The 27,561-nt window shown below is 36.0% G+C and overlaps 1 protein-coding gene across 1 annotated transcript; it reads right to left on the bottom strand.

Annotated features, from left to right (window-relative positions):
* Positions 1-1,911: 1,911 nt before the first annotated feature.
* Positions 1,912-27,561, bottom strand: LOC111055212. The gene is made up of 8 exons (XM_039437458.1): positions 27,349-27,561; positions 25,398-25,569; positions 22,944-23,160; positions 15,653-15,701; positions 12,530-12,739; positions 5,899-6,127; positions 2,298-2,493; positions 1,912-1,991 (listed from the first exon to the last, which is right to left on the bottom strand). The coding sequence occupies exons 1-8, from the start codon at positions 27,441-27,443 to the stop codon at positions 1,912-1,914; spliced, it is 1,248 nt and encodes a 415-aa protein (XP_039293392.1). The 5' UTR covers positions 27,444-27,561.

Consider the following 27,561-nt stretch of genomic DNA (forward strand, 5'->3'; position numbering starts at 1 on the left):
TGAAAGTGTGAGCAAATACAATCAATATAAAGTTAAAAAATGAATATTTTTATCAAAACAATTTAAAAAACTAAGGTACCTCAATTTCTAAATTACTATACATTTCAAGGTCCCCTGAGTCCAAAATAGTGGTTTTTGGGTATTGGGCTGTATGTGTGGTGTGTGTGTGGTGTGTGTGTGTGGTGTGTGTGTGTGTGTGTGGTGTGTGTGGTGTGTGTGTGTGTGGTGTGTGTGTGTGTGTTGTGTGTGGTGTGTGTGTGTGTGTGTGTGTGTGTGTGTGTGTGTGTGTGTGTGTGTGGTGTGTGTGTGTGTGTGGTGTGTGGTGTGTGTGTTGTGTGTGGTGTGTGTTGTGTGTGTGTGGTGTGTGTGTGTGTGTGTGTGTGTGTGTGTGTGTGTGTGGTGTGTGTGTTGTGTGTGTGGTGTGTGTGTGGTGTGTGTGTGTGTGGTGTGTGTGTGTGGTGTGTGTGTGTGTGTGTGTGTTGTGGTGTGTGTGTGTGTGTGTTGTGTGTGTGTGTGTGTGTTGTGGTGTGTGTGTGTGGTGTGTGTGTGTGTGTGTGTGTGTGTGTGTGTGTGTGTGTGTGTGTGTTGTGTTGTGTGTGTGTGTGTATGTGTGTGTGTGTGTGGTGTGTGTGTGTGTGTGTGTGGTGTGTGTGTGTGTGTGTGTGTGTGTGTGTGTGGTGTGTGTGTGTGTGTGTGTGGTGGTGTGTGTGTGGTGTGTGTGTGTGTGTGTGTTGTGGTGTGTGTGTGTGTGTGTGGTGTGGTGTGTGTGGTGTGTGTGTGTGTGTGTGTGTGTGTGTGTGTGGTGTGTGTGGTGTGGTGTGTGTGTGTGTGTGTGTGTGTGTGTGTGTGTGTGTGGTGTGTGTGTGTGTGTGTGTGTGTGTGTGTGTGTGTGTGTGTGTGTGTGTGTGGTGTGTGGTGTGTGGTGTGTGGTGTGTGGTGTGTGTGGTGTGTGTGTGTGTGTGTGTGTGTGTGTGTGTGGTGTGTGTGTGTGTGGTGTGTGTGTGGTGTGTGGTGTGTGTGTGTGTTTATGTTCAGTGACATTTTCACCTACAATTCAAAATAAGCTCGAAATGCGAGAAAATAAGATTATTCAATTGCAAACTGTTGGCAACTGTTGATTCTATTAAATCATTCACTATGAAGAGATAGCAGACTTCGTGTGTCTCCAGCGTTATTGCTCTGTCATCAGCTGGCTCAAATCATTGAATAGAATTGAGATGCGCGGGAACACTAGCGTCAGGTGATCAATTTTCATAACGGCAAGGAAAGTTGTGTGAGTACGCCACACCAGATTTTAATACTTGATTTACAAGTTTACATTTTATACTTGTATAAGCTATAAATTTTAGATATAATATATTCCTCCAAAACATTTAAATTTTTTGAAGAATGCTGTTGTGAGTCGGAACAGGCAAAAGCCTAATCCATGAAAGCAAGAAGAAGAAGAAGAAGATTTACAAGATATTCCAGTGAAATATTTCAACTGAAGCATCTGCATGCCTTTAGAAAGGCTGCAATGCAACACTGCTTGGATTATTCGAGGAGCCGAGGTTGCCATTTTGACTATTTATAATCATGTGACTTGCAATCGCTGAATTTTTCAAGCATTTTATATTTTGTTTTTGTTGAATCCAGGTATTAATAGAATATTCATGACATCACATCTTTATCATATCTTTGGAAATTTTTCCAAATCCGTTCTTAGTGCGCCTCTAAAGGGCCAACTGAACATACCTACCAAATCTGAACGTTTTTGGTCTGGTAGATTTTTAGTTCTGCGAGTGAGTGAGTGAGTCATCCAGTCAATGAGTGAGTGCCATTTCGCTTTTATATATATATTTTTACTTTTAATTTTAATATACTTTTATAGATAACAGCTATAATGTTGGAAAATTTGGAAAATGTTTAAACTCACATTATTTCTTTTGAATCTGACGACGATTTTATGATTGCAGTTAGTCGCTCTTGTTTCTTGAATATCGGAGTGACAGCTGAAAACATGTTTGTAGAGATTATTAACGTGGGCTTCATACACTCTTACCCGGTAGAAACAGTAAAAATCGACAATAATCGACAGTAATCGGCTTGAGATAACAGTGAAAGTTGCGACATAAACGCCCTATACCATGGGATATCTACTTACACTATTGTTTCTCTATGCTAGTATTAATATTTAATTATATTGGACATGAACCACAGGCAAGTGGTTCTTTAGTGCTATGTCAAATGATGGGATAAATCAGTAAATAATAAAAATATCAGCTTTTCAATATTTTAGTTGTTGAAATCAAACTTACCTTTGGTTATTCGGCTCAAGTCATGCATGTAGAAATGGTCAACTATTGTGAAGAGGACTGTCTTTGCCTCTTGATTGGGTATCTGTACCGCTACGATTTCTTCAATGCCAAATCCAGGGATGACCAGATTAACTGGTATTCTACCAACCACCTCATGCATCACACGGTGAAAGGAGATAGGCTCAGACTCACTGGTCTATTCAACAAAAAAAAAATAATTCAATTTTCTCAACACTCATTGCCTTAATATTTTCAAGTTGGGTCCACGTTCAATTGGAGTTGAGAAATATAGAGGACCCGATTTTTGCAAGGTGTTTGTATACATAATTATTACATAGTCTAGAATCGCAGTCACCATCTCTATATACAGAGTGAGTGAAAAGCCTGAGAACGGCTTAATATCTCATACACAAAGATAATTTTTTGAGGGTGGGTGTGATTGGGGATCCTACTCAAATTGAAAAAATCTGGTGTGGCGCACTCACACAACTTTCCTTGCCGTTATGAAAATTGATCACCTGACGCTAGAGTTCCCGCGCATCTCAAGTCTACTATTCAAAGATTCGTGCCAGCTGTTGACAGGGCAATAACGCTGGAGACACACGAGGTCTGCTATCTCTTCATAGTGAATCATTTAATAGAATCAACAGTTTGCAATAATTGGATAATCACATTTTCTCGAATTTCGAGCTTATTTTTAATTTTAGGTGAAAATGTTACTGGGCATTAATTGTAGAGATTCTCATGCTCAATCTTTTCCACTAGAAATTTTTTGTTTAAATCGTATCTGAAGCCTGATAATTGAGAATCTAAAATCAAACTTTGCATACATAGATGGGGCGGAGCTCATGAAATTTTTACAGATAAATGGACTTGTGGTAGTTGATAGAGCTTATCGATGACTATTTCAGGTATAGCTTTAATCAAAATCGTTGGAGCCGTTTTCGAGGAAATCGCGAAAAATCCTGTTTTTGACAACATTTTCGCCATTCAAGTCGCCATCTTGGATCGCATTTGATCGAAATTGTTCGTGTCGGATCCTTATATTGTAAGGACCTCACGTTCCGAATTTCAAGTCATTCCGTTAATTGGGAGATGAGATATCATGTACACAGACGCACACACACACACACACACACACACACACACACACACACTCTCTCACACACACACACACAACACACACACACACACACACACACACACACACACACACACACACACACACACACACACACACACACACACACACACACACACACACACACACACACACACACACACACACACACACACACACACACACACACACACACACACACACACATAGAGAAATTAGAAATTTAGAAATTGGGGTACCTTAATTTTTTTTGGAAAGAAATACTTTCCTTACCTATGGTAATAGGGCAAGGAAAGTAAAAACTACTTCATAATGAATTTAAAAATCTGGTCCTGCATCTTGTATCCGCCATATCGCATGACCACCTTCCTATTTAAAGAAATAAAGTTGCATTCAAAATGGAGGATCTAAGATGGCGGACCAGATTTTCAAAATCATAGTAAAGTAGTATTTTCAACTCGAGTAACATCCCCAATCACACCCATCTTGGAATCACTTCTTTTTATGAGATACGAAGCCGTTCTCAGTTTTTTTCTCTCTTTTCTGCTTTGAATAGTATTGATTAATAATGTGAATATTTCCGAAACAGTTTGAGATATCGATATGCGGTTTCCACCATTCATTTTTCCTTGAAATTCCTTATCGAAATCATGTATCGCACGACCACCCTGCTATTTAAAAAAGTCTGGTGTGGTTCACTCACACAACTCTCCTTGCTCATCGAACTGTGAGCCTCATTCTTAAACGAGAATAATTTAGACGGATAACATAATGACGATTGGCGGCAACATATTTAAAAATTTAACACTTTTATCAGAGATATTGTGGAACTTCTCCATATTAAGATAAAGAAAGGAAAAAGAAAAAAGATGTTGTCGAATTCCACTATAGTTATAGTGGAATTCGACAACATCTTTTTTTTTTTTTTCTTTTTTCTTTTTCCTTTCTTTATCTTAATATTTAAAAATTACGATAAGACTACTGTATATGTGTATATATAATTGTTTTCAGAGTACATTTCCTTTTGTGTAAATTGTGAAATTCAATGATTTTTTTAAAAAGTCGTCAAAACAGCTGTTCTACAGATGAAATATCTCGACTACATCATGTTCTTTTTATAAACTGCTGTACTAGTACCTTCCTACCTCATGCACGAGAAGGAGTTTACAAAGTCCATTTCTCAAGGATGGGGTGGACCACATTAGTTTCCAAGGAAAAGACTCATGCCAGTTGATAGAGCTGATAAATAACTATACAGGGTATGAATTTGAAATAAATCAGTCTAGTCATTTTTGAGAAAATCGTGAAAAACATGTTTTTTTTTAGTAATTATTCGCCATTTTTCTCAAGAATATTACAGAGCTCCTGCAATTTTCCCAGAAATGAGACTCATGTCAGTTGATAGGGCTTATAAGTAGCTATCCATAGTATGAATTTGAAGAAAATCGTTAGAGCCGTTTTCGAGGAAACCGTGAAAAACATGTTTTTCAGTAACTATCCGCCATTTTTTTTCGCCATCTTGAATTGAATTCCATTGAATTTTTTTATTGTCGGGTCCTCATGGTATAAGGACCTTGAGTTTGAAATTTCAAGTCAATCGGTTATTTAGGAATAGAGTTATCGTGTTCAGAGACATACACACATACACACACACACAGACCAACACCCAAAAATCATGTTTTTGGACTCAGGGGACTTTGAAACGTATAGAAAACTTAAAATTGGGGTACCATAATTTTTTTTGGAAAGCAATACCTTCCTTACCTATGGTAGTAGGGCAAGGAAAGTAAAAATGAAGTTGCATTCAATATGGCGGACCAGATTTTTAATGTCATTATGAAGTAGTTTTTTCAATTTGAGTAGGATCCCCAATCACACCCACCGACAAATTATCTTTGTGTATGAGATATTAAGCCGTTCTCGGACTTTTTAATTTGACGTTTAGTCTTTGTGGAGGGGTTCCGTGATATTGAGTTTTTCACTGTAAATAGTTGAAGGAATAAAAAAACATTTGATTTTTTTCAATTTGATTTCTAATAATTTGTAAAAAAGTGGCTCATTCAATTGAAGTGTTTTTATAATAACTATGTATACGTTAGTAATTATCCACCATTTTTTTTCGCCATCTTGAATTGAATTCAAGTGAAGTGCAAATGCAAAAGAACTCCTCTGGTTGCAATTCATTAGCACTCAGATAAATTATTATTATCGTTCCACCACCTTGACCCCCCCAAAACTTGAAGTTTTGGAGAATTTTATCAGGGGAACTGAAATTTTCTTGGCTGTTATTGTTTTTTTATGTTTCTTTTCTTCTTTGTTGAATACTTAACAAATTTTGATTGTTACCATTTAGTTAGAATGAGACGCATTCATGTACAATATACATTGTCTTGAATGGAGTGATTGATTGGTTTATTGATTGATTCATTGATTGATCAATCGATTGAAGAAACGGATGAGAGGAAGTTGTTTAAGCCTCACCTTGCCCTTACTAGTACTTTTACTAGTAGTAGTAGTAGTAGTTGGTGTAGGCCTACACTTCCAGAACTTCCTTTTGGTTATGATGAAATGGTCGTCGAATTCTTTGTCACTCAGTCTGGCGTAGATATTTTGATCCTCGTTTGGTGCCGAACCCTGTTTGCTCGAATTGAATACTTTGAACACCTCTGGCCTACGTAGCGCCGGGTTCATTCCTTGTATAGGTTCACATCTGGAAGTAGCAGTTTGCATTTTCAACTTTCTAGTGATCACGGCAGTTTCCCAGACAGCACAGACGTATTCATATAAATAACGTTCAAAAAAGCTTTAACCTTCCGGCAGTCGCGCTGTTGTAAAAGGTACAACAGTGTCAGTTTTTTTGCTGCACAACACTATTAAATGGGGTGGTGTCAGTGAATGAGTCACCTATGCATATAAAAACTTTCCCCCATCACTCCACTCAGTTGCAGTATCAACCGAGCAATGATTCAGTCTTTAGGTGCCATTTAGTCGCGACAGTGCATAAGTCGCACTGTGCATAAGATAGGCAAAGACTGTACGGGGACTGTAAACGAACCAACAACACAGAATTGATGGCTTTGCTTGATGTACCTTATTAGGCTATGAAATGGTAATCATCCAAATGTTCATAGGCGTAAAATAATCCAAAAAGATGGAAAAAGTATAAATTAAACAATTAATTACTAGTAGTTCTGTGAACAGTAGACCTCACGCAGTATTCTTATCAACAAGTACCTGATTGAAACTATAGACCTTATGGAAATACAGCAATAGACTGGCTTCTCCACACATCTACAGTAAACAGAAAACATAACACTTGGAAAATTGGATGTTGTACTAAATACAACACGCGACTGCTCGTGTGACTGAGTAGAGCGCGGCTACCGGAAGGTTAAAACGTCTAAAACTGTTTTAGAACATTCATAGATATTGTTTAATCATTATCATACTAATTATAAAGATATTTGAAATTGAATGTTCATCAAATTTTGAATAGATGATTTTTTGGCTTCCTCAATGAATTTTAGTATAAATTTTAGAAGGGACAGTATGTTCTGGGCAAAAGCCTTGTGCCGTCTCACATAAGTGTAATAATATTGTACATGACTGAATAAATATCTAATTCTTATTGTGGATTTGACATTGCATGAACGTTCAATGGATGTTTGAAATTGTAGATTTTAAAATCAACCAAAATCCTATGCAACTTTGAAAAAAGTGTTATGAGTAACGTCTTTCATGACAGAAGCCAAAATAGCTGAATCAAGTGTCAACGCAAAAAAAATCTGGTGTGGCGCACTCACAAAACTTTCCTTGCCAATATGAAAATTGATCACCTGACGCTAGTGTTCACGTGCATCTCAAGTCTACTACTATTCAAAGATCTGAACCAGCTGGTGACAGGAAAATAACGCTGGAAACACAAGTGGTCTGCTATTCCTTCATAGTGAATGATTCAATAGAATCAACAGTTTTCAATTGAAATAATCACATTTTCTCGAATTTCGAGCTTATTTTCAATTCTAGGTGAAAATGTTATGGAACATAAATTGTAGAGATTTCCATGCTTAATCTTTTCCACTTAAATTTTTTTGTTGAAATTGTATCTGAAGCCTGATAATTGAGAATCTAAAATCAAATTTCGCATAGATGAGGCGGAGCTCCTGAAATTTTTACAGATATAGAACTTGAGGCAGTTGATAGAGCTTATCAATGACTATTTTAGGTATGAATTTGATCAAAATCGTTGGAGCCGTTTTTGAGAGAGTCTCCAAAACCCCTTTTTTGACAAAATTCCTGCCATTTTATCCAGCATCTCTAATTGACTTTGATCGAAATTGTTCATGTCGGATCCTTATATTGTAAGGACCTTAAGCTCCAAATTTCAAATCATTCGGTTACTTGGGAGATGAGATATCATGTACACAGACGCAAATACACACACATACACACACACACACACACACACACACACACACACACACACACACACACACACCACACACACACACACCACACACACACACACACACACACACACACACACACACACACACACACACTCACACACACACACATACACACAAACAGACCAATGCCCAAAAACCACTTTTTTGGAATCAGGGGACCTTAAAAAGTATTGAAATTTACAAATTGGGGTACCTAAATTTTTTTAGGAAATCAATACTCTCCTTACCTAAGGTAATAGGGCAAGGAAAGTAAAAATACTGTATCTCTGGTAACTTCCAAAACAAAGCATTCAGTTGGATGATACTACCCAATCAAGCAAGCAATGATTGTTATTCTGTCTGATATAGTGAGGTCCACGTTATAATAGCAGAGGAAAAAGATAGGAAATCAACGTTGCCGATCCTCGTATTGACAATGCCTTCCATAGACGGTAGCTGATACAGGTTTATTAATGCAATATTAACTGTTCATTCTCGTTCAAAATAATCAATTATATTTTACTAAGCAATACATTATATTTTTCAATTATTTCATCATGAATTTTCATAATTTGAATAGCTCCCAGGAAAAACGTTACTAGCGCCAAAATTTGAGTACTCGATTTTTTATGGAAAAACGTTCATTGTGCTCTTGCCTATCATGTAGTGACATCTATTGATAAATTTTATAACTTTTACTAGAAGTTATTGGTAGGATAAGTTTTAAAAATCAATATTGAAACGTTTTTTAGTTCTTGTAAAATTTGAGATAATGGCCCTTTAACGTTTTTCCTGGGTGCTATTCATTTATTAAGATGAAATATTTTGTCAATTATAATTTCTCCATTTTTGAAAGATGATCTGGCAACTGAGCAAAGCGAGAATAAGATAGCGCTATCTGCTTTGTTTAATGATAGACGAGGATAGCAATAACATTGCTAATCAAACACTGCCATTATAACGTGGACCTCATTTTAGCATTATTTTCAACAATTTCAACAATAATCAATCATTTTTCATTAAGCAAGAAATTATATTTTCAAATAATTTTATAATGAATTTTAATGATTAAGATGAAATATTTTGTCAATTATAAATCCTACATTGTTAAAAGATGACCTGGCAACTGAGCAAAGCGAGAATGAGATAGCGCTATCTGCTTTGTTTAATGATAGACAAGGACAACAATATCATTGCTAAACAGACACTGCCATTATAAAGTGAACCTCATTTCAGCATTATTTTCAACAATTTCAACAATAATTAATTATATTTCACTAAGCAAAACATTATATTTTTCAATAATTTCATAATGAATTTTAATGATTAAGATGAAATATTTTGTTAATTATAAATTATTCTACATTGTTAAAAGATGATCTGGCAACTGAGCAAAGCGAGAATGAGATAGCGCTATCTGCTTTGTTGAATGATAGACAAGGATAGCAATACCATTGCTAATCAAACACTGTCATAATAACGTGAACATCACTATAGATAATATAAATTTTATGTAACATTAATAGTTACTTGCTTTTTTCATGCATTTGAATTGTCTGACGCTAACCAAATATAAAGGTAGTATATAATATATATTACGTTTATATTATATTATCTATCTAGATATTATCTATCTATGTATCTATCTATAATGTCACTGATATATAATCAGCTGATGAAAAGCGGAACGTATGTGTTCGTGACGATTAAATCTGTATGCACCTTTAGAGAACGGATTGTTAATGCTATACTGTATCTTTGTGTGTTTTCTACTTTCCTTGCACTATTACCATAGGTAAGGAAAGTATTGCTCTCCGAAAAAAATTAAGGTACCCCAATTTCTAAATTTCTATACGTTTCAAGGTCCCATGAGTCCATGGGTCCCAAAAAGTGGTTTTTGGGTATTGGTCTGTATGTGTGTGTGTAGTTTGTGTGTGTGTGTGTGTGTGTGTGTGTGTGTGTGTGTGTGTGTGTGTGTGTGTGTGTGTGTGTGTGTGTGTGTGTGTGTGTGTGTGTGTGTGTGTGTGTGTGTGTGTGTATGAGTGTATGTGCGTCTGTGTACACGATATCTCATCTCCCAGTTGAATAACTTGAAATTTGGAACGTACGGTCCTCACACTATAAGGATCCGACACGAACAATTTCGATCAAATGCAATCCAAGATGGCGGCTGAAATGGCGAAAATGTTGTCAAAAACAGGGTTCTTCGCGATTTTCTCGAAAACGGCTCCAACGATTTTGATCAAATTCATACCTGAAATAGTCATTGATTTAGCTCTATCAACTGCACAAGTCCTATATCTGTAAAAATTTCGGGAACTCCGCCCCATCTATGCAAAATTTGATTTAAGATTCTCAATTATCAGCCTTCATATTATACAATTTAAACAAAAAAATTTGGAGAAGATTGAGCATGAAAATCTCTGCAATTAATGTTCAGTAACATTTTCACCTAAAATTGAAAATAAGCTCGAAATTCGAGAAAATGTTATTATTTTAATAACTATGAAGAGATAGCAAACTTCGTGTGTCTCCAGTCTTATTGTCCTGTCACCAGCTGGCTTGGATCTTTGAATAGTAGACTTGAGATGCGCGGGAACACTAGCGTCAGGTGATAAATTTTCATAATCGCAAGGAAAGTTGTGTGAGTGCGCCACACCAGATTTTTTAAAACAGAAATATGTAGTGTCTGGTGTTTTTACTGTGCGTTGTACACATGTTGATGTAAATGAAATACTATTCAGTGCTTTAAAAAAGTGTTTTTACTTTCCTTGCCCTATTAGAATATTGCTTTCCGAAAAAAAGGTACCCCAATTTCTAAATTTCTATACGTTTCAAGGTCCCCTGAGTCCAAAAAAGTGATTAATACCCAATTGATCTGCATGTGTGTGTGTGTGTGTGTGTGTGGTGTGTGTGTGTGTGTGTGTGTGTGTGTGTGTTGTGTGTGTGTGTGTGTGTGTATGAGTGTATGTGCGTCAGTGTACACGATATTTCATCTCCCAATTAACGGAATGACTTGAAATTTGTAACTTAAGGTCCTCACAATATAAGGATCCGACACGAACAATTACGATCTAATGCAATTCAAGATGGCTGCTGAAATGGCGAAAATGTTGTCAAAAACAGGGTTTTTCGCGATTTTCTCGAAAACGGCTCCAACGATTTTGATCAAATTTATACCAAAAATATTCATTGATAAGCTCTTACAACTGCCAAAAGTCCCATATCTGTAAAAATTCCAGGAGCTCAACCCATCTATGCAAAGTTTGACTTTAGATTCCAAATTATCAGACTTCAGATACAATTCAAACAAAAAATTCCAAGTGGAAAAGATTGAGCATAGAAATCTCTACAATTAATATTCAGTAACATTTTCACCTAAAATTTAAAATAAGCTCGAAATTTGAGAAAATGTTATTATTTCAATTATTGCAAACTGTTGGCAACTGTTGATTCTATCAAATCATTCACTATGAACAGATAGCAAACTTCGTGTATCTCCAGCGTTATTGTCCTGTCACCAGCTGGCTTGGATCTTGGAATAGTAGACTTGAGATGCGCGTGAACACTAGCGTCATGTGATAAATTTTCATAACGGCAAGGAAAGTTGTGTGAGTGGGCCACACCAGATTTTTAATGTATATATACTACCTTATACTCCACCTACCAATAATTGAATACTGTATAAATATGCAATTTTAGCAGCTTTGTTTCTTGAATAGTTCGTGCTGACCGCTTTTTAACGTAGTTTCGATAATCCGGATGGGGTCCGGTCCCAATTAATCCGGATTATTGACTTTCTACTGTAATTACATAGATATTTAAAATTTAATGTTCATCAAATGTAGAATGGATGATTGGTTTGATAATATCGTATGAGAAAACTGTAATTTTGGAAATAGATCCTTTGTGTGAACCAGGTCAAAATTAATAATAAATAATTAAAAGTGGTTGATCATTTCAAGTACTTGGGAGAAATTATTCAATTCAGATTGAAAGAGAATCAAATAATGAAAATGAAGAGAGCCCAACATTTTACTTGGAATATTTACAATGAAAAATGTATCTCTATAAAATCAAAAATTCGCCACTACAATAGTGTACTCCGTCCAGAAGAACTTTATGCGTGTGAATCTCTCTTTGAAATCAGAAATGAGAACAAGACAGATCAGGTGAGCAAAACAGAGAGACGGTCCATAAGAACCATCATAAATAAAAGTTATCAAAAGAATGGAGTCTGGAAAATTGCAACCAATGAGACAGTCTATATGGAAGTAGAGCCCATCCTCAGTATAATGAAAAAACAAAGAATTTCTAATTTTTCCATGTTCTGCGAATGCCTGAGAATCGAGTTCTGAAACAGCTTGTAATGCGTAATTTATTCAAAAAATCTGGCATGGCGCACTCACACAACTTTCCTTGCCGTTATGAAAATTGATCAACTGACGCTAGTGTTCCCGCGCATCTCAAGTTTACTTTTCTAAGATCTGAGCCAGCTGGTGACAGGACAATAGTGCTGCAAACACACGAAGTCTGCTATCTCTTCATAGTGAATGATTCAATAGAGTCAACAGTTGCCAACAGCTTGCAATTGAAATAATAACATTATTCACACCAGATTTTAAATTGGCAAATGAATTATTGAAATTGAATGGAGCACTTACTCAGCCGTGATGATGTCCGTATTCGGGGTTGCAGAAGGGCCCAGTCTCAAGAAAAGGAATCCTGACGACTCCTGACTCCTGACGGACTGACGACTGACGTCTGACTCCCGACGACTGACGTCTGACTCCCGACGACTGACGTCTGACTTCCGACGACTGACGTCTGACTTCCGACGACTGACGTCTGGCGATTTTACTTCGAACGCAAATCTGTTAACACATTTCCATCATCAAATCTCGAGCTTCCACTAGGCTAGGCGCACACCAGTTAGTCAAGACAAGACAAGACATGATCAGACACGTTTAGACACAATACTTTACATTGTTGCTTATGACGCAACTCACACTGATTAGTCATTGCAATTAGACATGTCTTCATAAGCAACTATGTGAAGTATTGTGACTGAACGTGTCTGATCATGTCTTGTCTTGTCTTGACCAACTGGTGTGCGCCTAGCCTAAGTTATCAATGGTAACTCCCTCAGCTTCTTAAAAATTACAATTGTTGATGGAAATTAATAAATTTAATGATGGAAAGCTATAATTGATAAATCATCGATACCGATATGTAATATGTGTCACTTCATAGGCGACTGTTGGCCTCAGTAACTACTTTTTAGCGCTAGTTTTGTAATAAATTTTCATATTACCATCTCAAACAGGTCTAGTACTTCGAGATGCAAATACTTAATTGGCATTTCATCTTATTTTGTAATAGTATTTTCCCATGTTGTCAAATTTGTATTGTTTTTATTATGTATTTCCAAGATGTTGTAAATTTTTTATTTCTGCAAATAAATTGGTTTACAGCATCTAATTTGAAATTTTCAATCAGTTTTTGCTGTTAAAAAGAGCGAACCTTTTCAATCAATCGTTAACAAGTTATAAGGCCAAAAATGGGAAAATCGGAGCCGTGAGGGTTACTTGTCAAATTGTGACACCTTCAAGAGCTCATATCTAGAAAACTAAGAGAGATATGGAAAAATATTACGGATGAACCTTGTAGGTTAATTTGTTAGCTTAAATTTATTATTCGTCAATAATTTTCGAAAAACGCATATTGTTCGAGATATATGCAAAAAACCAAAATATGGTAATTTCAAACCAACCGCTTATCACAGGGGGTGGGGGTGAGGACTTTTGATATATTTACCCCCTTATCATCATCCTCAAAAGTGCTGCTGGGTCAAAATTTGTGTTCAAAACTTTTCCCTCTATAATCTTCCGTTGACTGGACCATAGTCGTTCTTTTCAATAGCAAAAAGTGATTTAATAATAATCAGTTCATTATGGAAAACAACATTGAGGAATTTGTATTTTCGATCAATAATAATTATTTATTAACATTATTATAACTGTAAGACGTGATGCCCGTTTTTTCAGTAGCAGGTTGATGATTGAAATATCTATCACCTCAATCCGTAATTACCGGCAAGGAGAAATCCTGTGTGCAGGTAAGAGTCAAATTTATACTTGCATAAATATAATCAATGAAACAAAACATAATGAAACCTACTAATGAATGGGGCCTACAATAAGGCTGTGCAGAGGCTAAAAATAAACTTTCTACTCGTGACATTTTTCCAAGTTTATCTATTTGTATATCATCAAGCTATCAAAATGAAAAGGTTTTTTCGGAAAAACATTTTTTTCCGATAATTACTTTTTGAGATATGAGCGACTGAAATTTGAATTTTCGGGGCAGAACATTTCAAATTCGGTAAGATATAAATCCATGAGATTCAGAGGATGGATTCTTCATGGTATTGTTGATCTAGTAAACAGAAATTTTCTGAAAATATCAATTTTTGGAAAAGCTATTCAATTTACCAAAAATAACTCAACTGAAAGTTATTTTTGGTTATTTTTAGTAAACTGAATAACTATCTTAAAAATTGATATTTTCAGAAAAGTTTTGTTTTACTAAATCAACAATACCATGAAAAATCTATCCTCTAAATCTCATGGATTCTTCTCTTACCGAATTTGAAATGTTCTGTCCCAAAAATTTTAACTTTAGGCGCTCATATCTCAAAGAGTAATGATAAAAAAAAAAATATTTTCCTGAGAAAACTTTTTCATTTTGATAGCTTGATGATATACGAATCAAAAAACTTTGAAAAATATCTCGAGTAGAAAGTTTATTTTCAGCCTTTGCACAGCCTTAAGGTGGGTTTTGTGCGTATCCGCGTTCGGCTGCGTATGCGTTTGGCTCAATAGCAACTATCAAAAACAATAGATTGAATCTATTTGTAAAATAAATTATTCATTTACTTGATCCCGTGTTCAGTATTGAAATCACTAATATATTAAATAGAATGACGTTCGATATAAACTGAGTGAATACTATACAAACATATACGATTTATTGTTTTGGAGATTTGCTATTTTGACTAACCGCTTACGCAGCTGAACGCGGATACGCACAAACGAAAACCCACCTTAAAACGGAACCTATATTGTAATGAATAAGTTAATAGCTTGATTTTTTCTTGTGAGGTGATACCCACGTGAGCTCTAAGCTTGTGCATGAGTGATGAGGCGGATAATAATGAGAGATGAATGGACCTACAGCTTTAGGTGGGTTCCTTAGCACCGGGAAGCGATTTCACAACTCATGAATCCTGGGCTATGTTGGACTTGAGATGAACTGCTGTTGAGGTGCCTAAAGGTGCGTTCAGACTTTCGCTCTGCTCAGCAACCGAACGTCACTCCAGCAGAGCGATTGATGATCGACCGGCGAGCAACAGTGGTTCGACAGGGGAACGCGAGAAGATCTAACATCTTCCGTAACGTTCATGATGGGTGCGTGGGTGGAGCGACTGAGGTCCGATGGAGGAACGAGAGCGGTACGAGGGCGGTACGAGGGCGGAGCGTGCTCGGTGCGGGTTGGAAGCGCGTATATGTGTACGCAGCTTTTTAGCTCAATATTATCATACCACAACCATTCTATAACTTTTTTTTTTGATAAATCTTTTTGATCAAATCAAATTCATTTCCATTCAAAAACAGTTAACAAACATAATTATAAATTACATTTTATGGAAAGATTAGCATCCGCAAAGAAAGAATCTGAGCGCGGATTTTAATGAGACAGGTTACTGTTGAATTATTATTACTTACCCTGGTCTTGGATAAGTGGTCTGTCGATCACGCACTTGGAGTCGTAACTCTGAAAAATAAACGGTATTATAGTCATTATTATTATTATTATATTTTTCAAGGATGAAATTGATGTTATTCAATCACAAAAAGCAAACAATTCTATTTATCAATCATCTAAAGGTTTGAAATTTCCAATCACTCCCAAACCTCCCCATACAGGGCCGGTTTCCGAGCTCGGGATCTATAAGTTCTGGACTTACAGAGTCCAGAACTAAAATAAGCTCTCGGGTCTAAATTGACTTTCTGAGTCACGATTTTATCTTTTAAACTCCAGAGTCTATCAAGTTCTCGACTTTTTTGAGTCCAGGACTTTAACGCAGTAAACATGAGGGAAATTCACAATATTTTGCTGTTGTATTGTTAGCATTATAGCAAAACGGAAACAGCTGATTACAGCGGGACAATTCAAATGAGCATGCTCTGCAAACTATTTTGTAAAAATACGTTTAGATTTCTTTGTAGGCCTATTCAAAGCAAAACCTTCAAAAGGTGAATGAATAAACATTTTATTTTACATTATGCTATTATTGATCATTGATCCTAACCAGTGATTTTGGAATAAAAATTTCATTAGGCTATTGAGTTTGTTTTATAATTGTTTTGAAAAAAAACTGGAGTAATAATTTTTATTATTGTTATTATTATATTATTATTATTATTTAAGAATAAGAATAAGAATAAGAATGCTTTTTATTCCTTCAATGCATACATACAATGCTATCGGAAACGTCAGTCAACAATATAATACATAGTTTTAAGTTTTGAATTATACAGTGAAAGTTACACTTAGTACGATTTGATTTGACAATACAGAAAAAGTAACAATGTATCGAATAAATACAAAATTGTCTTGCATTAGATGAAAAACTGAGGAAGAACAATTAAGTACATTTACATGATTAGTAGCCTATTGAATTATTTCACTACCTACTTGACTTGAAAATAGTCCTTCACTGGTAGTTGGAAGAAATCTGAAATTGAGTATAAAGGATTATTCAATAGTAGGCGCTCTAGGTTTTTCTTATAAATTGGCATTGGTAGGTTCCTGGCTATCTCGGGTAATGTGTTGAATAATTTCAATGAAACTTGATTTGGACTTGTTGATATTCTTTTTAGTCTTGTATATGGTATATCTATTTTTGTCTTATTTCTAGTATTATGACAGTGAATGCCACTCTGCGGCTATAAGAACCTAAATTATTCTTTATCTGGAGGAGAAGTTTGAAAGCTACCAAACTGTGCACTGTCATAATTTTCTCCTTCATAAACAATGGCTTACAATGCTCCAGATAAGTAGCGTTACATATAATTCTTATAGCTTTTTTCTGGAGCAAGAATACTTTTTGAACCTCTGGGGCGCAGCCCCATAAGACTAAACCATACGTGTAAACGCTTTGAAAAAAGGCAAAGTAGCACATTCTCAGGTAATTTGAAGGAACACAGTCCTTAAGACTGCGAAGGAGATATAAAACCCTACTTAATTTTTAACAAACACTTTCAATATGGGGTATCCATGTAAGTTTCTGATCTAATGTTATGCCCAGAAGCTTTGCACTATCTACTCCCTCACTAATCTTTCTGAGTCCAAGCACCAATGTTTGAGTCTTGGCTGTATTTAGAAACAGGCGGTTTGCTCTAAACCAGTCTGAAGCCTCACCCTAGACATTTTTCTAGCCTACAGCTAGACATTTTTTGATGGAGGACACCCAGATCCACATCGTTTGTGACCAAAGATGAATCATCAGCATAGCAAACTATTTTAGATGAAATATTCAATCCTATATCATTCATCATCACTAGAAACAATAACGGTCCCAGTATGGACCCTTGAGGTACTCCGTGTGGTACATTAAGTGGCTCAGAAATATTTGAGTTAATACACACTGACTGAGTACGACCCTCCAAATAGGATTCTAAAAGTTTAAGAGTATTGTCATGGACACCAAGAAACTGTAATTTATTCAACAAGATGCAGTGATCCACGACATCAAATCCCTTACTTAGATCGAATAGAATTAATCCTGTGTATTTTTTACTATTAAAGCCCTCCTCAACTTCGGTTATAACTGATTGCACAGCGTCTATTATTGACTTCCCTTTTCTAAAACCATACTGGGAATCTGTAAACAAGCAATTTAATTCAAGGAGGTCATAGAGTTGGGTTGCGATAATATATTCTAGGATTTTTCCAAAGATAGGTGGGATGGAGATTGGTCTGAAGTTATCTGGAAAATTTATGTCACCCTTCTTATGAATCGGGATGGTTCTTGAATGTTTCAGCAAGGATGGAAAAACTGATGATTTTATACATGCATTTAAAACTGTGGTGAGCAGCTGTAAAATGAATTCAATTACTTCTTAATAAGGGAGCTAGAGTGAGAATATATGTCTTTGGTGGTGGAAGACTTCATTCTAGAAACTATTTCGAGGACTTGAATACAGGTTACTTCTTTTATTACAAAAGTTGCCTGCGTTTTTGGGGAAGAGTTCAGCAGGTCAACAGCAGAAATTTGTGACGGCTCAATATCTTTATAAATTTTCTCAATGGAGCTGATAAAGTGTTTGTTGAATTCCTTTGTTGAGATAGAAGTAGCGGTAGATTTAGCGGGCTTGGAATTATTTCGAATAATTTTCCAAGCTGCTGAGCATTTATTGTTAGCTGCTTCAATCAAATTCGCATTGTGGTTTAACTGAGCCACTTTCAATTCACTTCTGTATAGCTTTTTAATACTATTGTAAGTCAACCTAGCTGATTCTGTACCTTCTTTTTTCAGTTTATAGTAGGCAATCAAAACGTAATTCTTAAGTATGTTCAGAGCCGGTGAATTGAGAAACTTTTTAGCCTTAGATTTATTGGAAATATCCGGTCTACGTTTGACAACTGGAAATGAGTCCAAGAACAAACCGTTAAACCTATTGAAAAATGCATTAAAATTGTATTCAGCCCTGTCATGAATGGTTACTCTGGTCCAATCGACCAAACTAAGTCTATAGCAAAACCAGTGCAATGCCCTTGAGGTTATTGGCCTGAAACTCTGTGGCTGCAAACTCTGTTTTTTACCAGAATTTCCCGAATTTAAATTTGATCTCACAAAGAAACATAGTGCATCATGATCACCTAGTGCTAGCGGGTCAACCTTAACACTAAAATCTTCAGGATTTAAATCAGTAGCTATATTATCTAGTGCAGAATTATGTCTTGTTGCCTCAAAATTTGTCAGATGTAAATCCAGGGACTCTAATAGATTTATTAAATCTGACCTTCTAGAATCCATTGATAGAATATTTACATTAAAGTCTCCACCTACGATAATATTATATTTATTTTTCTTATATTTATTCAGAGATAAAATAAGTCTCTCCAAAGCACTGAAAAATAATTCCAGGTTACCATTAGGCGATCTATATGTCACTATGATGAGAAGTTTTAATTTTTTAACAATAACTCCGGCAAATTCATGGTGTAATTCAAGACAATGAGATGACAAATCAAGAGGCTGGACATGGTCCGAATACTTGTTGGAAATAAATATAGCAACCCCACCATTTTTTAAAGAGGTTCTGCAAAAGGCAGTTAACAATAGAAACCCACTTATCTGTACTAGATCTATGATTTCTTTCCTTAACCAGTGCTCAGAAAGACAAAGCACATCGAAATCCCTCTCTTGATTTATCATCTCGATCTCAGTGATTTTGTTATTCAGAGATTGAACATTACAATACATAAGAGAAAAAATATTAGGATTATTTTTAGAATCTAAAATGTTCCGTTTAAAAAACGAGCTGGATTGTTTGGAGAACTGACAAAAAATTGTTTTCATCCAGTGATTGATAGGAGATCTGGATGAGGGTTTCAACTGAAGGTGATTTCTCTGTCAGTACAGAGATGACTGAATTTTGCGCGCGGAGAGGGGCTGGTGAGCTGGGTGTGACTGGATATGATCCTAGACATTGAAAGACAGGAGAGTCAGGTGACTTGTGAGAGTTGCGCGTAAGTAAATTGTGTTTCTCCGCTAATAATTCAGCTCTCGAGGATGCAGGGCGAGCATTGAAAAAGTCTCTCACAAAATTCGTCAGTCGGTTGACGAGAGTCCGTTTCCCACGCCGGTTGAGATGAAGCCCGTGTCGCATAAAATGAGATCTGACGAGGAACGCATTAATATCCATGTAGACAATATTAAGTCTACCTGTATAGTTCCGCACCGCACTGGATAAGTACAAGTTTGCATTACAGATATTTTCATTGAGAGTAGAATCATCGTATCGATAGGGTACACTGCATAACAGGACATTAGTCTGAATGTTTATATCAGCAAGAGACTGGACTGCCTGGTTTAACGTCGACTTGAACGGTTCACCGCGATGTAAGTCATTTGAACCCGCCGATACAATTACAAAGTCTCTCTCAGTAAAGTCCTTGATCAAACTACAACTATCAAGAACAACATTTTTCAACTTAGCACTCGATTTGGTGGAAACTAAAACTTCAAAATCATCTCCCAGGTCTCTCGTGTGTTTACAGAACTGTTTTCCCTGACTATCAGTTAGAAAAGTAACTCTCTGTTTCTTCTTGGAGGTGATATTCTTACGGCGTTTCAAGTGAGTTGTTTCTCGCGTTGAGGGGGGTTGGTGAACTTCAACTTGTACCTTAAACTTATCCGGCATCAAAGGAGGTGACGATGTGTTAGAAGAGAGTACGGAAAACCTATTCTCTGTCACGATTGGATTACTCTCTCTCTGTCCATTCTTAGGCTTAACAACTTTTTTAGATATGATAAAGTCCGTATCTTTAATTGAATCTTGTTCCAGAAGGATATCTCCTCTATCATAAAAACTATTTTGTTCTGTTTGAATTATATTTATAATAGCATTTTTATTTCTCAACTCTTCACTCAAACTGCGTTTAGTTGCCTCTAGACTGACAATGCGGGATTTCAGCAATTTTATTTCCTCGTCTGCTCTCCCTTCATTGACCAAAGTGTCCTCAAAACATTCCTTTCTTCTGTTCCTCTCATCACTCAAGGATTTAGCCAACTGTTTATTTTCAACTGAGATCTCCATAAGATCGTTTCTCAATTCATTGTTCTCCGAAATAGAACTGTCAAGTTTATTTAAGACTCCGATAATATTTGGAATCAAGTCAACTATTGCATTATTCGAATATTTTTCAGCTATCATAGAGAGTGTTTCCCTAACATTAACTGCCAGTTCAACAACATCAGCATTGATTAAGTCACCATTTAAACTATTGAGCTCCGATTGCGCGCGAATCAAATTTTCGCGCCTTTGACGAGTCGTCATTGGCTTCATAGTCTCTATGAAAAGTAAAAACACCGGTTCTATTGAAAGAGAAAGTTCACTGATAAGAAAACTGGTGGTCACTGTCGACAGTCAGCGTTGTCATAGCAACGGAAAGACGCTACCTATTTTGCTAGCAGTCACGTCAGCCGGCAACTCTTGTACACGTATGAAAACAAGATAAGGAGAACGCTATCAGTTGCACATAAATTGAGCTGCTTAAAAACAACAAGGAATTATTGAGCCGGTGAAATTGAGAGGGTGAGTGATACTGAGAGAGAAAATAATTGAACACTGTAACAGCAGAAAGGATAACTCCGACGATGTTTCACAGTCAATCGTAACACAAGCAACAGATGGGGTAAGAATTGATACGGAAAACAACAGCGTTTAGGAGTGTTCCTTTTTATATCACTTCTCACAATTAAGTAATCATTAGAGACAGTTTTTGCGAGAGTAAATTTATATCCGTTAGGTTCTTAGCAGAGGGTTCAAGGTTCATCAAGCTCGAAAAGTGTAATCAAACTGTCAATTTCTTGCAATGTCCACTAGGTTAGAAACAAATGAAATTCTGAATAAATCCAAGTTCCAATAAATCACAAACTTTCTATACACATTACTGAAAGTCCATCACTAACTTTTATGAAAAATCTATCGATTATTGATGAAAAACTATCGAAAACATTTTAAAATATGAAAAATAACAGACACGACACTAGAGCAAACAATCGAGGCAGCCAGTGCTACCAACCTCCATGTTGAATATGACATTGATTAATAACATTCAGATTGGAATATAAATTCCAATGTAATCCTTGTATTATTTTGCTTGAACATTTTCAGGTTATGTCACAGTCGTAAAATGAGATTAGTTTTTTACGCATAATTCTGATACAGTTATATTCCAAAATGAACGTGCAAACTGAAAATTATGAATATAGATGGACTAATCCAAATAATAAGGTATTCCATGACATCTATTTGGCTTTTTATCCACTTCAAAACAATAACTGAATTGTGTTTGCTCAGTTAAGTCTAGAACTTGAATTTAAACCCTACCACAGTCGAGGGTTTAAAATCACGCTGTTTCAAGTCCTGAACTTAACGATTTTTGATAAATCCTTGACTCGGAAAGAGGCGAGAATCTAATTCAAGTCCTGGACTTATAAGCCCTTCACACAGAAAGCGAAATTATAAACTCCATGGTCTAACATGATCTCTAAACTCCAGAGTCTATTAAGTCCTCAACTACGTTAGCGCTCTGACTCGGAAAGCCAATTTTCTGACTCCAGAGTTTTAAGCCAGTTGAAGTCTAGAACTCAGCTAAATCTCGAGCTCGGAAACCGGCACTAAGAGGTTCTGTTATTTTAACAAAAACACGGACATTGAGTAACATATTACATAAGTGAACATATTACTTTTATTCAATGATCATCAAACAGCTAGAAAATAACAAAAGGCTTGTTATATACTAACAAGATTATATAGAACTAAGAAATTTATCAAACTTATTATTATTCAATCAACAAATTAATTTTATCAAATAATATAGAACTAGCTGAACCCTCTGTATCAATATCACAATCAATAGATTCTGGAAAATATTACAGGGTTGCCCACAGTGTGGGGGGGGGTTTATTTGGACGCAGACTGTGTCCTTGAAATTCCAAAAAAGATCAGCAGTGTGTGAAATGACATTTTTAGGGTTCCCAATTCAAAGAGGGGGTAGCAGAGGGTGAACCAGCTGTCGTCTTTCTAATTCCAAAAGGGGGAATTGGGGGAAAGTTGGATTGGATTGAATTGAAATTGATTGGATTGGTTTGGATTGAAATGTTACAAGTACGCTCTCCTTCAATTTCCACTGACTTTGAGAAGTAAAACTCACCGATGATAATATCATGTAAGCCTTATAGTTGGACACAAAATACTGTTAGTAAGTTTTGAGACTTACCGAAATTCAGTGCCGAGGCTTTTACATGCACGTCCGAATGAACCGTATGGTCCTTGCGATAGTAGTACTTAGTCTCGACCACCTTAACTCTTCTCACATCAGATGAGTAATCTATTAGTGAAACTTCCACTCCCGCGACGTACTTTATATCACGGATCTCCTTGAAGCTGATAAATTCATTCCTTATAAAGTAGAAAAAATAATGAGTTCGTCTAATCTGAAAAATTAAACAAAGGAATAACTGAAGCGCATGCCACAACAAACTCGCTTTCCATGTTATTAAATTGAGCAGGCCACACCGAGCTCGCTCCCGCGGGTAGCCGTCTAGTTGTCACCCCAACTACTTATCACCTACAGAGCACCAGTTGACACGACTTACACCCCTGCGGCGTAGAGAGGAGGGATCAAGCAATTTTCATTACTGGTTATGATGTAGAATTGAATTCCAAGCAATTTTGGTTCAGTAACATTTTCCCGTCAAACGCACGGTTCGGGAGATATTCGCCATCTTTGCTATTTTTAGGACAATTTTTTTCGAGTTAGTTGAAAACAGAAAACAAATAATAATAAGCCCTTTTGATGACTGAACCAGATGTAGAACACAATTCTAAACACATTTTGCTTAGTTATATTTTCCCGTCAGACGCATCGTTTAGGAGTAAACTGAGCCTAATGATAGGACAGTGAAATTTTCATTCATCAATGATATGGCAGATGTAGCTATCAGTCTGGTTTATCAATAATTGAGGTACAGTATTACATGAAGTCTAGTAATTAATATGAGGATAAATAATTATTTATACACACTGGCGCTCAGATTGCAATCAGACCATAAGAAGGCCAATGAGAATCTTCAAGTTGTGTCTGTGTCTTCTACACTCACAAACACTGTTCAAACAAATTTTATAACCTGTTCACAAATTATAAATAACTTGTCAAACTTATAACTTATAACTTGTCAAACAAATAACTTGTCACTAATGCTAGACAAATATTTTGAGGCTCTATCAACATCCAGTCTGTTTCTATACTTATTCTTGATTGCACCATGGTTGAGAAGGCTCACTCACAAAGACATGATGTTGATAATACAAAATTGGGAATCTTAATTCCTTTCCATATAGAACTTGATAGTTTGGCTTCATTTTCCAACTTTCAAATGAAGAGCCAGCCGGAATGGTGATTTGTTGTGGAATGGAATCGAGGGGATAGGTTGTCATGACCGTAGACGACTACTTGTACCCTCGTAAAATTATGCCACTGCCGTCAAGTTGTCACCCCGACTACTTGACACCTACTGGACCGGAGGTGTCAACTAGTCCCGACCGTAAACGACAACTTGACACCTCGCACCCTCACGACAGGGTGTCCCCTCGACTAGTTGTCACCTCCTGAGAGAGGATACAACTAGACGGGTATAGCTCACGTCTACTTGTCCCCTAAAAACCGGGACTCAGACGTCTAGAGAACCACACTCATCAAAACAAAAACAAAACCAAACTACCGCTAGCTGACGTTTTTTGGTGTGGCTTGAACTACCACCGCGGAAGCGAGCTCACTACTCCTTGTATATCATTCAACAAAGCGAATTACGCTATCTCTTTCTCGCTTTGTTCTGTTGCCAGATCGGTTTCTAACAATGTAGATTTAATAATTAATTAACAAAATATTCCATCTTGATTGCGAAAATTCATTATTGAATAATTGAAAAATATGATTTCTTGCTTAATAAGATATAATTGATTTTTAAACGAGAATAAACAGTTAATATTATATTAATAAACCTGTATCAGCTACCGTCTTTAGAAGGCATTAACAAGACAGAGAGGATCGGCAACCTTGACTTGCTATCTTTCCTCACTGCCGTTATAACGTGGACCTGACACGGCTACAAACGAACAAAGGCCCAAAAGTAAAAAGTTCCAGTATTCCATTTTCAAAGTTTAAAGTTGCTTAAATGCCTTAAAACAGGGTATGAAAAAATATCCATATGCTGTTTCTGCTGTATTTATTATACATTCATAATGATAAAAAACATTAATTAATGAAGGAAATTGTAATAAAAAAATTTGAACAAAATGTGGCTAGGACCCTGATCTGTTTAGCCAGTCGTTCAGCTTCATCAATTGAAGGGTTGTCAGCAAACCATCGTCATCTTCTCTACCTGATTCAGATACTAGTAAATTGTAGAATATCTGAGCATAAGGGTTTGTCAGGAACTGTTTCAAATTTAGTAGATCCTTTATTTTGGCTGTTGTTTCAGTTGCGTGATCATACTTAAAAAATGTGGTGTGAGTCTTGCAGTATCAGTGACAGAATTGTCGACGCATGCACTATGATGCATGTTTGAAATCCTGTTATAACTCGGTGAGTGACAATGTGTTTTTGGAAGAAAGCTGGATTCGAGGTGAAATTTAGTCATGACTTCACTTGAGCGTCTTTTCGCAACGTTACCTGGGATTTAGAGCATTTCCATATTTCCATCTTGATACGTATAAAATTCTCAGATAGATCTTGCTTTTGTTTCTCTTCAGCTCCCGTCATTTCGTAGCTATCTGATGTCCGTTTGTAGATCTCCGGTTCAATTTTCTCATTGTAAAGTCCATTCTCATTCGCTAGTTCACACCTTCAAATCAATAGAACAATCTATCAGAATCACTACATTATTCTTCAGAATTCTAGAAAATAACATGAACGAGCTGGGGGAAAAGTGACTGCTTCTATGATTGACAAGACAGATTAACTCTTACACATAATTACTGTATTCATACTGTATTTTGTCGTCGACAGCCATACAAACAGATTGTATAATTCCTAGAGATTCAAATCATCCTTGGCAACAAATAATTCCAACTTTCAATTCAATGATACACAGGCTAATAAATATTCCCATGTCAAAAGATAATTACAGAAAAGAGAAGAACATAATAAAATATATGGCAATAACAAATGGATATAATACCAAAACTATTGATAGAATGATTTACAAACGAAAAGGGGAAATTAATACAGAATAGAACTCAAAATAATCAAGAAAATGTTGGGAATAAAGAATATATTCATTTTGTGCTCCATATAACACAATATTTAATAAAGCTATAAGAAAAACTTTTACAAAAAATCAATTCATTCTAGGTTATAGGACAACAAATAATGCATTCAAAATGATAAAAAAAAAATCAAAATTCAAATGTATAACAAGATAAGTTTGTAAAATCTGGAATCTATGAACTTAAATGTAGTGATTGCAACAGATTCTATATCGGACAAACGGGTAGAAATTTCCATATCAGGTTTCTAGAACATATCCAAGCACTAAAATCTTAAAATTATATACAGAAGTCGGCATTTGCTGAACACTTGATAGATTCAGGCCAGGCAAGTCAAAAACTGAACTGAGGGAGATTGGATGGATAGAGTGAGATGGCATGTGGGATGCAAGAGACAGCTTCAGCTGAAAATTAAACTCGCTATTATAATATAAAGAGTGTTTTGAAACAAGGTACCCATAAGTCAGGGCGTGATTTCTCACATCAAAAAAAGAAAAAAAAGTTCTAACTAACATAGGTCCGAAAATGCTTAGTTACCAAGTTATACAGAGTGAAATAATTCGTCTGAATTTCAGTTCCCCTGCCCTACGGGTATTTGTTGGCTGTCAATTAAGATGTACAATTCAGCGTACTCTATGTGAGATGAACTGAAAAATTGAATAAAACCGTTTCCAGACCTGTTGCTACAGTTTTTAAGATATGTGACAAAATACGCCAAACTTGGTCCCAAAAAACAAGCTCGTTCATGGTTTGAAGCAAATTTACTATGTTAAATGTACGAGAAACACAAAATATTTTATCACATAACTTGTAGAAAGTATGTAAAATGAGTCTATAATAGACAAACGCAACCTCTAAAAAAAATAATCCTCAATTACATTTGTAGAGGGCTTAACAGATTTTGTCTTTTTTTCATGCGTTTTGTATGTAATTAATGATTTTTCAGAGCATCCTGTATATGAAAAAAAATCGAGGTTGAATGTATACAAATAGGATGGGAAGATAAGAGTGATTGAAGAGGTGATGATGATTATTTGATATTCATGTATAGTGTTATTTCTCCATAAATGAAGCAATAGACGGAATAACAGAGTAGAGGATGTAGACTAACATTCTCTTATGATGTTTTTGTAGAATTTTAGGTATTTATTCATCCCACAATCACAATATAAATTAATATTGGGAGAGAATCAACAGGATAAACCCAAAACTGTTTCTCTTCCTAATTTTTTTATATTCTATGCTCTCTGGATTTGAATGAAGTGATAGAAGAGGTTGAAACTACTTTGTATGAAATGTTTGTCAGTCCACAATCGAGAAGCTACAACTGAGATTATGGTATGAATAATACTCACACATAATGAAATCTTGTTAAATAATCATCGTCAAGAGGGGGTGAATATGATCCAATGATCAGACTGTCTCCGCTTTTACCTGTCCTCTTGGTCATGTATTCTCCTTCTGCCAATGTCGAATTCTCTCCTATTATTATCTCCACGACTGGTTCAGCTTGTTGACTTGTGTCTGTCTTACTTGAAGATTTTGAAAGAGACTTCTTGGTCAACGCT

Source organism: Nilaparvata lugens, chromosome 11 (genome assembly GCF_014356525.2).
Source record: "Nilaparvata lugens isolate BPH chromosome 11, ASM1435652v1, whole genome shotgun sequence".
Lineage (NCBI taxonomy): Eukaryota > Metazoa > Arthropoda > Insecta > Hemiptera > Delphacidae > Nilaparvata > Nilaparvata lugens.

Bases quoted from the DNA above. Each gene is read 5' to 3' on its own strand.
- LOC111055212 (XM_039437458.1), bottom strand. From the start codon at position 27,443: ATGACCAAGAGGACAGGTAAAAGCGGAGACAGTCTGATCATTGGATCA. The intron at 25,570-27,348 runs GTGAGTATTATT...ATTGATTTGAAG, and splicing joins TTAACAAGATTTCATTATGT to GTGTGAACTAGCGAATGAGA. The intron at 2,494-5,898 runs GTGAGGCTTAAA...TTTGTTGAATAG, and splicing joins AAAGTACTAGTAAGGGCAAG to ACCAGTGAGTCTGAGCCTAT.